Below are 14,380 nucleotides of genomic sequence, written 5' to 3' on the forward strand. Positions count from 1 at the left end.
CAGATGTGTCGCCTTATTATTGTTACTTTTTTGTAGACATATATTATAAATAATAAATAAATAATTAATATTTATAATATTATAATAATCGTTAGGTAATCTTAACTAGCATTACAATTTACGAGTAAAAAGTAAAACAAAATAAATAAATAAACATAATAAGCACAACATACGGTCAGCAGTGTTTGACAATTGTGTTATTACGGTATTTTTTATATCTCAAGTCTCAACACTATATTTAAACAGAACAGAGAAAAGAATTACGTCAATCAATAATTATAAACAAGAGAAGTAGTACTGTACTTATAATTACAAACGCTTATGTACCGCATTTATAACAGGCCAACATTTTAACTATATTTATTTATATGAGCCTAGCTAGAGTGGACTTGGACAGCAGGAGTACCTTACCCAAAAATATTTTTCATGTTATGTCAGAGATGTATTATTTTGTTAGTTACAATTCAAATATTTTTACACGTTTTCTTTTTTATTAACATTTTAATATAAATAAATGAATGTTACGAATACAACCACTTCCATATGGAGTTTGTTCTATATCCGTTCCCATTTTAAATTGTGTTTTATAATTTATAATCGACACAGGATTTACAAGATAAATTGAAATCACCTTGTAACAATGCTCCGACACTTTATTGATAACCAACTGTGAATTTGTGTAGGTCAGTTACTCGTGAAACTTCAAACGATTAAAGAACACACATTTATAAATTATTGACGTTTTATTACAATAGAGACCTTGAATATATTATAAAAACATTACTATCGTATTAAGCACCTAAATCTTACTTCACTTCACTTGGCGTAATTGTAACCAAATTTAATTCTAAGCAAACAAAAAGTGTAAACATTCATATTCATGAGCCCATTATCGCATAAGTAGTAAGTACTGATAAAATAAATCATTTCGCCGTAGCTACCCACCCGGATCGTCCGTTGTTTTCCAGTTACAGTCAGATAACATTGTTTACGAACTAGAAACAAAGTTTTATTTGCGGGTGGCGAAATTTGGAACTACAGTAATTATTAGTAATCTTCTAGTGTGGTGAAGAAGGCAACGCTGCTGACGGCCGCAGATAAGTTTGTTCTTAATTCAATATGGCGCTGAGAAGTAAAGGTATGTTTTGTTATCGTAGTCGATTGATTTAGTTATTATTGTTTTATGGTTGATTAGGATGACTTAACTTGAACTACATTAATTTATTGTGAATAAAGTGAAAACGTAGACATTTATGAGCCTTATCTGCGTTAAGTATTATTGTGTTTTGTTATAAACTTTTTCTATAGATGTAAAATTTTGGCAGTATGAGGACTTGTCCTTGGTTGGATGTTGTATGGAATTTATAGACATGAGCCTATTGAATAACATTTACGTACATTATGTAAATCAAACTTGTATTACGTTAATTAATATTTTAATTTGTACAGGTGTATTTATAGTTGGCGCGAAAAGGACGCCATTTTGTAGTTATGGCGGGCCTTTTAGAGAGATGCCAGCTTCACACATTTTCGCCTCTGCAGCGAAGGCAGCGATTACTTCAGCCAATGTCGATCCTAATGCCATTGACAATACTATCGTTGGAAACGTTAATTTTGTAAGTTTTATATTCTTCTTTTATATATATATACTACGTCGGTGGCAAACAAGCATACGGCCCACCTGATGGTAAGCAGTCTCCGTAGCCTATGTAAGCCTGCAACTCCAGAGGAGTTACATGCGCGTTGCCGACCCTAACCCGCCCCCCCTCGTTGAGCTCTGGCAACCTTACTCACCGGCAGGAACACAACACTATGAGTAGGGTCTAGTGTTATTTGGCTGCTGTTTTCTGTAAGGTGGAGGTACTTCCCCAGTTGGGCTCTGCTCTAGATCTGGAATGACATCCACTGGCTGTGCCCTACCACACAAAGCGAGATGACATTCACAATGCCCATACCTCTCTTTTGGACGTACGTACCCGGGTCCAACTTTCTTCATTTTCATTCTTATTTTGATGATTAAAGTTCAACAAAGACAAGGGCGGGTTTACATTATCTGACTGTCATAGTCGACCTAGTACTAACGCGCCCTTACTTTACTGGGCTATAACCGCGAAAAATGAACTTCGTCAATTGCGGGCATTTTTCTCTGTCACTCTAATTACGTCTCAGTGAGAGTAACTCGTAACATTTTTATTGCTCTTATATATTGAATACATACCCTGTAAGGGCACAGCAATGAAATTGTTGTACCAAAATAGCTGCATGGGCAATGTACTTACATTGCACGCTGCACAGCTATTTTGGTAAACTAGTAAGATGAAAAAAAAAATCCTCTAAAATTAATTATTATTAATTAATTCTTATAATAATTTCATAATCCTTAAAAAAACCAAATCTATCATTCAATTTTTTTGGAAAGGTATCATCAAAAAACTCCTGCAAAGAATAATAACTTTTATCTAATAAATAATTATTTAAGGCGGTTTCAAATGATTTAGGAGTAAAAGAGAAAGATCCCCGCAATTTACCATCAAAATGTTGTTAAGGCTCAAATCAATACTAATGAAAACAGTATAAATAATTAAATATAGAGTACTTATGACCGACTATTTTTGATCACTTTAAAGGCAGTTTCCTTAACACTAATCGACTTATAAAATTAAAGCACTCTATAATTATACTATACTATATCTACTGTTTTTATTATTATTGAACTCTTAACAACATTTTGGTGGTAACTAATGGAGAAATCAATTCCTACCTTTTACCATCAGTACTAACTACTGCATGGGAAAAAAAATTCCCAGTAGTTACCACTGGTAACAACTTGGTGGTAACTAGTGGGAACAATCGCACACAACTGATGGCACGGTTTACGGTTTGGCTTCAGCCGCCCCAGGCCATAGGCTCTTTTGGCCCTAGTAAATACAGCCCTCTAGGCCTCGCACAGGCATGGGCGCGACAGTATCACGCGGCGAGATAGACTACCCGTCTTTTTCTATATTAATTAAAGAGGAATGGGTAGTCTATCTCGCCGCGAGATACTAAATAAATAAATAAATAAATATTATAGGACATTATTACACAAATTGACTAAGTCCCACAGTAAGCTCAATAAGGCTTGTGTTGAGGGTACTTAGACAACGATATATATAATATATAAATATTTATAAATACTTAAATACATAGAAAACACCCATGACCCAGGAACAAATATCCATGCTCATCACACGAATAAATGCCCTTACCAGGATTTGAACCCGGGACCATCGGCTTCATAGGCAGGGTCACTACCCACGAGGCCAGACTGGTCGTCACTGTCGCGCCAATCCTGTGCTAGCCCGGCAGAAAGACTATTTCGGTTCATGTTCTAAACTTCTCCCATTTTCAGTTGAGCCAATGCGACGGTGGAAAGACCGCAAGGTACTGTGGCCTGTATTCAGAAGTGCCAATTCACAAGCCAGCTTTAGGAGTCAGCAAAGCATGTGGAACTGGTCTTCAAGCTATTATTACGAGTGCTTTGGTAATCTCTTCTTGTATAAATGGAAGACATCGATGTCACTAACTTTGCTTTAGCTTTAACATTGAATTCTAGGTTCACGACCACCTGGGATACCTAATTACTATAACCTCGGTTGAAATAGGAAAATTTGCCATCGTTCGATCTCCCGTTCATATCACAAGCCGGCAGTTCCCTATTTACAGATCTCTTTAGCATCTATTGTATGCATTGACATATATATCTAAGGACGGGCCTTACGGGCACTAAGAATGGCGCTAGTTCAGTGGTGTCACTCTCGAATTCGAGCCAATCGTGCAGTCTAACGGAACTAGTTGCGATCAATCGCGCGCGTGATGCGAACTCATCAACCAATCGCGTTGCGGCACTTGCGGCGTTGACACCGCTGTACTGGCCCCATTCTTATTGTCCATAAGCCCCGTCCTTAGATATACACCGTGTTTTTTTTCGAGGGTGCATTCCTGAGCTTAAATGAAGTAACTTTCTCAAAGACACCGATATTCTACTTAACTCCATTTCGGAGATAATCAATCATCAATTTTTATCTTATAAGGCCCTTACGAGCGTGTACACTTGCCTTAGGGCCTGTTTACTTATTGATTAGTGTTTAGTGCGAGTTCATACATTTACTCCTAAACGTAAGTACTATCTCGGACGATCGACGTTCGAAATGACATTGATATGTCACAGTTTTCAATTGTTTGGTTGAGTTAAATGTAATGCCCGTGTTACAACAACGCTATATGCAACATTTAGTTACTTTTTATAAAAATAAAAATAGTAAAAAAATAACAATTTTTTTTTTTAATGAAAATTAACTATGCCATTTAGTTTCCTTAAACGTACTTACCGATACCCCGAAGTTAACGAAATTCAATAAAAACACGGTGTATATGTCAATGATTGTATGTAATTTCGGTCCACCATATTCTCTTGTAATGCTTTATGCTGTATGTATATTTTCGAAAATCATTAACATTATTGGATTTTTTTCAGGATATCTTAACAGGTTCAGCAAAATTATCCTTAACAGGCGGGACAGAGAACATATCTTCTCTCCCTCTTTTAGTCCGCAACATCCGTTTTGGTACTTCTTTAGGAGCATCATATAAACTAGAAGAGTACATAACGGAGCAGTACTTGGATTCCAACGTTGGACTGACGCTGCAGCAGATGGCTGAAGAGGTGGCAAAGAGTTGTGGAGTATCGAGGGACGAGGCCGATGAGTTTGCTCTAAAGAGCCATTTGAAATGGAAGGCAGGTGATTATTTATGTGTATAGTTTATGCCTGGTTCTGGACTCCTGAATCTCCTGATTTGAAGCTATTTGTTTTTTAGGTGAAACGACTTTCGACCGGTCACTAACAAAAACTTTATATAGTACCTATTATAAATTAAAATTATTTATTTTGGTAAATTATTATATTATTAAAACTTAAAATTTACACAAACAAACCGCTCCCCATCGTCCCGGGTGCAAAGGCGCCCATGATACTCGCAGCATTTCCACGCTGAATTACCATGGACAGCCTTTGCACTATGAACGACTCGGAGCGGGGACCCTCCCCCTTTTGCCTGAGACGACGGCCTAGTTCGCGTGTAAAACGTTTTGCGTCCGCTCCCCAGCAACCCGCCGTTTCTATAGCGAAAGGAGCGAATATGTACCCTGGGCAAATAGGGGCATATTTTTGCCTCTTTAAAGCCGCTTGCGTTTCGGCTGCCGCTCCGGCCGTGCGCGAGGTACGGCTGATGTGGGAGGCGGCGAAGGTGCTGACGCACGTAGCGTCCCACACCAAGCACCGCCCCCGTTCCCATGGTATTAGGGTCAGGCCATAAATATAGATTTAGAAAAATATAGAATTATAGAGCTTACGAGAATCGACTAGTAAGTGCGGCGTCATTTAGATGGCGTTTGTTTAGGGACGAATTTTCTTGCCTAGTTAGAAGATACTAAAATTGTGCACAATGGCCGGGACTCAATCAGAACTGGATTTCCCATTGCGGCTATACCGCATACGCCTGTAACAGGACCATCGAAACAGAAAGTTAATACAAATTCTTCCTATTGATAGACGAAGAATTTTAAACGGACCGAAAAGGGAGGGTTCATTCAGTATAATACAATGGAAAGAATTGTCAGGAATTCAGAATTAAAAAGTGGATCTCCTTAATACATCCAATATTTCCACAGGTTATGAAAACAGGGTATTCGATGACGAAGTAGTAATTGTAAAAGCCAAAACGAAGAAAAAAGAAGTATTGGTGGCGAAAGATGAACTCCCACGGACTTTCATCACCGATGAGCACCTTAGTTGCCTGCCTCCTATAACAGGACTTTCGATTGTCACTGAAGGGAATTCTTCGGTAAGTTAAATAAAATAGATTAATATACAAAAGTAGTCACCACCGCTTAAATGGCTGGCAGTCCTCAGCGTTTCTCCAGAAACTTCCTGCCTCGCAGTTTTGCAATGAACTGTCGCCCGCGGTATTTCACTTTAAAACTTACAAGAAACGCACTTGCAACCTCTCTGGTGGTGTTAGGTGTCCATGGGCGACGGTAACTGCTTATCATCAGGCGATTCGTCTGTTTTCAATAATTTCTAATTGCAAAATATTTCATTTTAGACATATCAATAGGGTCTTTCGGTCAGATTGTCGCCGTTATGGCTGTTACCTCCTTGATGCAAGGTACAAAAGATATCTTGAGGCGTTACGTGAGTCCCAAGAAGTCTTTCACGAGTTGATAAGTCAAGTAAAGATGAGAGATTAGTGAATAGTCATACAGCTTTCACTTTATTTTTCGAACAAAAATATTTAGATCTTTTTCGAAATACCTATAGGGTCCAAAACTGACTGCGATTAATCGTAATCATATGATTTAATCGTTGCCTAAGTATTAACAATCCTAATGTCTTTATGCCTTTAAAGTAAAAAATTACCATTTCAATCTTGATGTCAATTTCAGAGTCCAGCCGATGGCGCAGCAGCCTTACTCCTAGCAAACTCAGAAGCAGTGGAACAGCAAAACCTCCAGCCGCTAGCTAGAGTAGCTGGCTGGGCGTGCGTGGGGACAGACCCAAAGAATGCTCTAGGGGCAGTACCAGCGGTTCGAAAACTATTGGACGTCATGAAACTTACTATTGAAGATGTGGACTTGTTTGAGGTAGGTTGGAACACAAAACTCCAGCTAGCTGAAGTGGCGAGCTGGGCGTGCGTGGGGACAGACCCACATTCGTCCTCATTTTCCTTAACCTTTGCGAGGCCCCGTGCGGCCCTTGTAAATATCTGCTCTGCGAGACGCTTGTGAACATATGATCGGGTTGATGCGAGGCCCCGGCAACTGCCCTGCTCGCCACCCCCTAAGTCCGCCATTGCTTTGAAAGCTCTAGATCAGCAGTTTAAGATCGTAGATTTTTATGAGTAGGTCTTGAATCCGTTTAACTGCTAGTCGTGAAGCACCAACACCAAAGTCTTTTATGATTTGGCTATGTTTTCCATAGATCAACGAAACCTTCGCCACAGCCGCGCTAGCCACAGCGCGGGCACTGCATATAGAAGACAGAGTGAACCAGCACGGGGGCGCCTTGGCTGTGGGCCACGCCCCCGCGGCTACCGGCGCTCGTATGGCAGTTCATTTAGCTCATCAAATTAGGTAAGATGATCAATCCAACGAAACCTTTGCCACAGTTACGCTGGCCACAGCGCGGCCACTTCATATGGACCACTACCACTTTGGAAGTGTCTCTCGCGCAAACTATTCAGTTTAGATAAAAATGAAATTAGAAACCTCGATATCATTTTTGAAGACCTATCCATGGATACCCCACACGTATGGGTTTGATCAAAAAAATATTTTTGAGTTTCAGTTCTAAGTATGGGGAACCCCCAAAATTTCTTGTTTTTTTTTTTTCTATTTTTGTGTGAAAGTCTTAATGCGGTTCACAGAATAAAATAAAATAAAAGGCTTTTATTTCAGGCAGTCAGTACCCATAGTGCATACAAAGTAATTATTACTAAATTAAAAAACATCTACTTACCAAGTTTCAACGGTACAGTTCTTATAGTTTCGGAAAAAAAGTGGCTGTGACATACGGACGGACAGACAGACAGACATGACGAATCCATAAGGGTTCCGTTTTTTGCCATTTGGCTACGGAACCCTAAAAAACCAATACTTCCAGCCTGCGTTTTTAGCTCTCATCTTGACTTAAGACTGTGCTTTCAAAAAGAGTAAAAAACTCCTGATGTAACAAGATTTTGATCATGATGATGAAGATGATGATAAAATAATAGTTTATTTTGTCTTACAGCCAGAATAAAGTAAAGAGGAGTATAGCAGCCTCCAGCTGTGGTGGTGGCCAAGGAGTTGCTGTCATGTTGGAACACATTTAAACATTATGTATTAACAGTTGTATACAAAATTAGATAAATTCCCTATTTTTATAATGGAAAAATATAAATATAAATGAGCAAACCCCTTGAAAACAATTCTAACACCTCCACCTTACAGAAAACCGCAGCCAAATGAAAGTAGACCAGTGAGGAAGGTTGCCAGAGCTCAACGAGCATGTGACACCTTTGGAGTTGCAGACGTCATAGGCTATGGTAACTGCTTACCATTAGTCGGGCTGTATGCTTGTTTGCCACCGACGTAGTATAAAAAAAAAACAATATAGTGTTTGGGATGGCTTTATACAATTGATAATTCTATGTTGATATGTCACAGTTTTCAATTGTTTGAGTTAAATGTAATGCCTGTATAACAACAACGGTATATGCAACATTTAATTACTTTAAAAAAAATATATATATATATATATATATATATATATACAATGTTTTTGTAAATTAACTATAACATTTGGTTTCCTTCAAGAATCACAGTTGCTATACAAAAATGTATTATTCATTACATAATTCTAGCCCGAGCCCTCTCGCACATGAGAGGAGGCCTGTGCCCAGCAGTGGGACGTATATAGGCTGAATTATTTATTATATAATTCATAAATTATTTATATAATTGCAAACTTAAATGCAAGTTTTAAAATACTCTTATGTTTATAATATTAAGTCAGTGTCATAATAAATTAAGATTTTTTTTTTATAATTTAACAGTGAAAGTAAATTATGAACATATCTATACCAAACTATGTATCAACCAGCTTCACATTAGTATTTAATACAGTTTTTTTTTTATGCAAAAATTATTTAAAAAACATCTAATTTTGAGGTTCTACATATCTTAACTAAGGATTACACTGTGACATTTAGTTATGAGTTAGCTTACACTAGTATTATACCTAAAGTACTATTATGTTAATGTTTCCCCTTTTGTGACCTGTAAATAAATGATAATCTTTTATAAAATTCTTTCTTTCATTATACAGCCCGGAAAATTAAATTGTCATAAAAATTTAAGTGATATACTAGGTTTAGGTTGACAGTAAGTTAAGTTTTTAGCGATTCTTATTGTGAACAAGGCAAGTATGATTAATTTTTGTGGAGATTTGTATGGAGTGTTCTTAGTAAACACTAAGTTTCTGGTTTTTTTTTAATATTGAAAAGTACTGCAATTAACCAATCCAATTAGTTAATTAATTAATTAATTGACTAAGTACAATCATAATATGAAAGAAAAACTTACGCAGGCCTCCAAGTAGTCGATTTTCCTCTCTAGAGATGTCAATTTCTCGTTTAACGTAGCTAGGCGTGATCTGCAAGACATATCTGGAAAATAATAGAGGGATATTGTTAAGCAAATTACTCGTCATATGAATAATGTATCTCGCTATAACAACAATAAATTTTGTGGTTAAGTTTAGTCGTTTTCACTTACCGAAGGAATTAAGGAAGTCTGTTATCTTTTTTATGCTCCCCGTAATGACTTCGATGTATTCTCTGTTGGCCCAGTCTTGCTGAATTTGTTTCTGAATAGTTTCCCGTGGTGGCGTCGCCATTTCAACTTATTTTTGTTGAATTTTAATCAAAATATTAAAAATATTTGTGAGTACAGTATACAACGCACCCAAACGGATAAACTAATACTAATCGAATAAAATGTATTGATCTGAAATCGGTTCACAGAGTCAAGATTATAATTTCTTTTCAATTTTGTAGGGTTATAATGAAGGTGACATATGATTGACGTTTTTGTAAGCTGTTTGAGCATTTGTTTAAACGTTCAGTAGGTAACAATCTAATTCCATTGCTTATGTCTCGAATAAGCTGTCAATGTCATCAACAGCTGTTTGCCCCGGTAATCATTGCGGCAAATTATTCTACTATTTTCACGCGTATTATTTCTAATTAAAGAAATAATTTGTTCATTATGGATGAAATTGAATATAAGTTGAACACTAATAACAGTGTCTTAATAGTGAACGCCATCGACAAGTTGATCAGTACAATAAAATCTAAGTACAAACCTGCGGAACGTCAAAAGTTTGTGTTGGAGAACGAGGAACTAAAGTTTTTGAGGGAGAAATGCTCGTCAAAGCAGAGCCTGGTCAGCCTGACGGCGTGTCAGGGGCTGTTGGCTCTTGTGGAGCTCGGTGTCTTGGAAATTGCACACACGATGTCGACTGTAGTAACCTTACTACCGAGCGCACAGTAAGCATTTTTTAAACATATTTTTTAAATTTATGTATATCGAATGTGTTTGTGACAGTAGTCTCGTCAGCCATCCAAGTGAATAGCATAATATAGTCTGGCAAACACAACTTGTCAGTAAGAACCAGGAAAGCTATACTCAAACCTTTCTTTTGAGTGCTAGTACTAGTGTAAGACAAAGACAGTATGACATCCTCTGTCTATGTTTGAAATGAGACAGTCCTGGGCTAAACTATAGATGCAAACACGGCCATATCATAATTCAGAGCAAAAATAACGGAATTGGAAAGAAATGTCTGAAAGAGTCTTAGAAAGTTTTATTTAATACCATGGATTGGCTAACTGGCTTTTTTTTAATTTATCATGTGGCATTGACACTAAAATACATACTACATTTCAGTAACTACTCAGCCATAATCTCAACGATGGCTGGTCTCTTGATCCTAGACCTGCACTCCCGACTAGTGCCTGGACAGCCATACCGCTGCCAGTTCAGCCTCCGCTCCCCGCAGCACCCGTTCATCAGTGTTATGGAGAAAAATAAGGATGCGGAGGATGATGTGCTCACACAGATGCATGCATTGTGTACACATCCGGATTATGTGTAAGTTTTTTAATAAAATATATTCATTATCTATTTAAGCTCTGGCAATTTAACTAATTCTTCTATGCAATTAATATAAGAGTATTTTTTTAATATGATTTTATTTTTCACATCCTTTACACTATAGACTTCTTAATACTTTTTTTTTGTTTGATCATACTTTGGAAAATCAGGACTTAATACTATCTTCTTCAGTCGGTCCCTCAATGCTGATTGTGACATCATAGCCTTCTGTTGATGACATGTTCCCCCATAGGCTTCTTTCTATTCCTGACCAAGCCGTGCAGTTTTAATTGTATAGGTGCAGTGATTTGAGCACACCATTTAGTAGGGGGAGGGCCCTGAGGTCTGGTGCCTTCAACTTTGCCCATCATAAAAACTCTCTAGAATTAGGTCCTGGCATATCGTTGACTAATACTATATCAAAAACTTTAAAAAAACATGGTAACAAAAAATACTGTTAAACCATTCGGATAATGTGTTTTGTATTATTCTATTCAGAGTTGGAAAAAGTAGGAAAACATTGTTTTGATACAAAAACGAAATTGTATTGTGGTAGGGATGTCCTCAGAGGGCTTCAATGAATAAAATAAAATCAAAACTGTCTGATTAAATTCTCTTCTGCAGGGTATCATCAAACAGCCTGGAACTGCTCCGTCCAGTCTTCCTCTGGCTGACCTGCAATCCTCAGCGGCAGTGCTCACTCCGTCCCTGGCAATTGCTGCTGAGCCTGCCGAACTCACAAGCGCAGAATGACTTGCTGTTAGCCTGTATCAGTTGTCAACAGGTTTTCTGTTTTGATATTTATTCCGTATTTTAGTACACCAAGTTTTTTTGATTTCCGTTAATTTCAAGGGTGCATTAAGTATCTTTCTCAAATACACCACACCGGTATTCTAATTAACTCCATTTCGGAGATAATCAATAATTTATTTTTATCCAATAAGGAAGGTTTTTATGAGCGTGTACACTTAGAGCATGTACACATGTACGTATGTGGTACGTTCTAGTTGAAAACGTTACGTATTTCTGAAATTAATGTAGAATTGTATACTCATATTCTTTTTTTAGGATAAATGTCAGACGAATTCTTCCAGTATTATCTGTAAGTCGACATTTAGTTAGAACATTGCTCTACAGTTCAACAATCCGAAATTGGTGGAGAGCTCGTTTTCGGCATACTCCGCCGTCGCTGACAACGCCATCTATCAGCAGCGGAGTAATCACGTGATGGCGCTATTGCCCCTGCTGGCTAGAGTCGCCAACGAGCTGGTTGCTAGTGGGTAAGTCTTACATCAATCTACAATAACTAGAAGAAGTCGAAGATCACCATCTAAATTGATGGAGAACGCGTTTTCAAAACCCGCTCCGCCGTCGCTGACAACGCCATCTATCGAAGTAATCACGTGATGGCGCTGTGGCCCCTCCTAGCTAGAGTCGCCAACGAGCTGGTCGCCAATGGGTAAGTCTTACAGCATACCTCAATAACTAGAACAAGTTGGATATTAACAATCTATAATTGGTGGAATTCGTTTTTGGCGTACTCTGCCGTCGCTGACAACGCCATCTATCGGAGTAATCATGTGGTTGCCCCTGCTGGCTAGAGTCGCCAACGAGCTGGTTGCTAATGCTGGGTAAGATTTGTTACAGGGTTCTAAGGTAGACTTGATCATAAGGGCCTTGTTGCATGATCCAATCTAATAGATCAATACCAAAGTTATGGCGGCATCGTTTTGAGCGATGGCGCCACAACCTTTGGGTCATGCCCGGTAAGATAGCGCCACTTTTTGATATTTAACAAATGTAACACATATCAGTGAAAGGATAAGGATCAAAGTGAAATGGCGTTCTAAAAGTTTTAATCATGTGTCTAAACATGGCCGTAAATTTACTTTGGCTACAAAATTTTCTTTGACAATGCACCTCTATTTCAAATTCTCTTTGGTATGTTATTTACTTTACAGATTTGTGCCTACTGTTAAAAGAGCGATTTTTTCTCTTAAATGAGAATTGTCAACTAATACACTATACAATCCAAGTGCTCAAATTTATCGTTTCATATAACCTATTGTTTTCTAGTTTAGTAAAATTTGTTGCATCTCGTTGTCTATATTTTAAAAATCATTTCATGCCTATAACACAAATTCTTTTAGCCGCGATCCTCGAGCGTGCTACACCGTAATAGAACGGGGCTTCGCAACGGACTCACCGGAGCTACGCGCATGTGCCGGCCTCACCGTGACTATACTAGTACGCGACTTGCCCCGCAGTTCTGCGCTACACCTGCACTCGCTCTGTAACTTGTGTGAGTATAGGCTCTCTCTTTTTCCCTTTCTCCCCCCCCCTCTCAAAATTAGAAAGAGATACCAACAAGTGGTCAAAAGTTGGTTTACAAATATTGTCGACAACTTATAGGTGTAGGTACTTATGTAAGTTGTTGTAAAAAAATAGGCGGATCCACATAGAGCAAGCAGCCTCGCGAGGAAATTTCATCGCGCGGCAAACGACAGTCCTCGCGCGGCCGCGTGCTCGTGTAACTTTTGCCTCAGTACGTTTGCCTGAGCCGAGCCAATTTGCTCGGCAAGATGGCGTCCCTCAGTCAGCTGTTTCTAAATGGTGCGGTACATATTCACTACCGTGGCTCGTGTATGATTTATTTTGCTTTTCAAAGCAATCCAAAAGAAAAAACGAAAACTAACAAGCTGCAGGAAATTTTGGGTGCAGCAAATCTATAAAATAAATCACGATACGGAAATCGGCTCTTTTGAGGTTAGAAAATGGAGTAAGACGAATTTTAAACGATATAAAAACAAAGGAGTGATTCGACTTGTTATGTTCACAATTACACGTAAAACTTAAATGGCAAGACACAAATTGAAGAAAGGTATCACTTTCAGGGAGTTGGTGTTTCCCACGCAGCGATATTTAACTATGGAAGACTCGTACACCAGTCTCAGTCTATTTATCGATGGAAGACTCGTACACCAGTCTCAGTCTATTTATCGATGGAAGACTCGTACACCAGTCTCAGTCTATTTATCGATGGAAGACTCGTACACCAGTCTCAGTCTATTTATCGATGGAAGACTCGTACACCAGTCTCAGTCTATTTATCGATGGAAGACTCGTACACCAGTCTCAGTCTATTTATCGATGGAAGACTCGTACACCAGTCTCAGTCTGTTTATTAAATTTTAAATCAAATTAAACATCGACCCTCTCTAATTCCCCTATTCATATAGTTGGGATCTCTAGCATACCATATCATGTATTTGCTACTTAAAAGTATATTAATTTGCAACATTGGTCTTTAATCATATTTTCTAATTTGATGTACGGAACAAAATAACCACGCGCACCAATAACTTGCAAGTTGCTTGAGCATCACATTCTATATGAGTTAGAAGATTTAATATTTTTTTTATACTTTGGAGTACAATTTCTCTCAATAGGTCAACCTAGTTGGGGCAGTTAAAAAAATACGTGTCCTTTATTTTAGATTACTCATATATAAATCAAATCGGAACTGGACAGTTGGGTACCTTTCCTTGTTAGTCAGTTGGTGTAAGAATGCCCCTATAATATTTACCTATTTATATTTATTTTTGATCATCATAATTTGTCGGTGGTGTTTTATTTTCTTCTTCA

The 14,380-nt window shown here is 38.0% G+C and overlaps 3 protein-coding genes across 4 annotated transcripts in view; 2 read left to right on the plus strand and 1 right to left on the minus strand.

Moving 5' to 3' along the window:
• Positions 1-98: 98 nt before the first annotated feature.
• On the plus strand, positions 99-8,886 carry LOC133527816 (3-ketoacyl-CoA thiolase, mitochondrial-like). Of its 2 annotated transcripts, XM_061864996.1 has the most exons (8): positions 99-1,138; positions 1,450-1,616; positions 3,392-3,523; positions 4,517-4,781; positions 5,711-5,883; positions 6,485-6,682; positions 7,020-7,171; positions 7,830-8,886. In XM_061864996.1, exons 1-8 carry the CDS (start codon positions 1,120-1,122, stop codon positions 7,909-7,911), a joined length of 1,188 nt encoding a protein of 395 aa, XP_061720980.1. In that variant the 5' UTR covers positions 99-1,119; the 3' UTR covers positions 7,912-8,886. The 2 variants fall into 2 exon arrangements, with proteins under 2 accessions (XP_061720980.1, XP_061720979.1); XM_061864995.1 differs by having other exon boundaries at positions 99-1,616.
• Positions 8,284-9,579, minus strand: LOC133527821 (probable protein BRICK1-B). Its single transcript, XM_061865005.1, has 3 exons — positions 9,356-9,579; positions 9,164-9,246; positions 8,284-8,857 (listed from the first exon to the last, which is right to left on the minus strand). The coding sequence occupies exons 1-3, from the start codon at positions 9,474-9,476 to the stop codon at positions 8,831-8,833; spliced, it is 231 nt and encodes a 76-aa protein (XP_061720989.1). The 5' UTR covers positions 9,477-9,579; the 3' UTR covers positions 8,284-8,830.
• A 90-nt stretch (positions 9,580-9,669) lies between these two features.
• The window catches only part of LOC133527810 (focadhesin), a 29,807-nt gene continuing 25,096 nt past the window's right edge, over positions 9,670-14,380 (plus strand). Inside the window, exons 1-5 of the mRNA XM_061864986.1 lie at positions 9,670-10,128; positions 10,529-10,732; positions 11,360-11,519; positions 11,873-12,015; positions 12,886-13,037. Of these exons, the coding sequence (XP_061720970.1) occupies positions 9,848-10,128; positions 10,529-10,732; positions 11,360-11,519; positions 11,873-12,015; positions 12,886-13,037 (940 nt within the window). The 5' untranslated portion in view covers positions 9,670-9,847. The remainder of the gene's footprint in view (positions 10,129-10,528; positions 10,733-11,359; positions 11,520-11,872; positions 12,016-12,885; positions 13,038-14,380) is intronic.

This window comes from Cydia pomonella, chromosome 18 (assembly GCF_033807575.1).
Source record: "Cydia pomonella isolate Wapato2018A chromosome 18, ilCydPomo1, whole genome shotgun sequence".
NCBI lineage: Eukaryota > Metazoa > Arthropoda > Insecta > Lepidoptera > Tortricidae > Cydia > Cydia pomonella.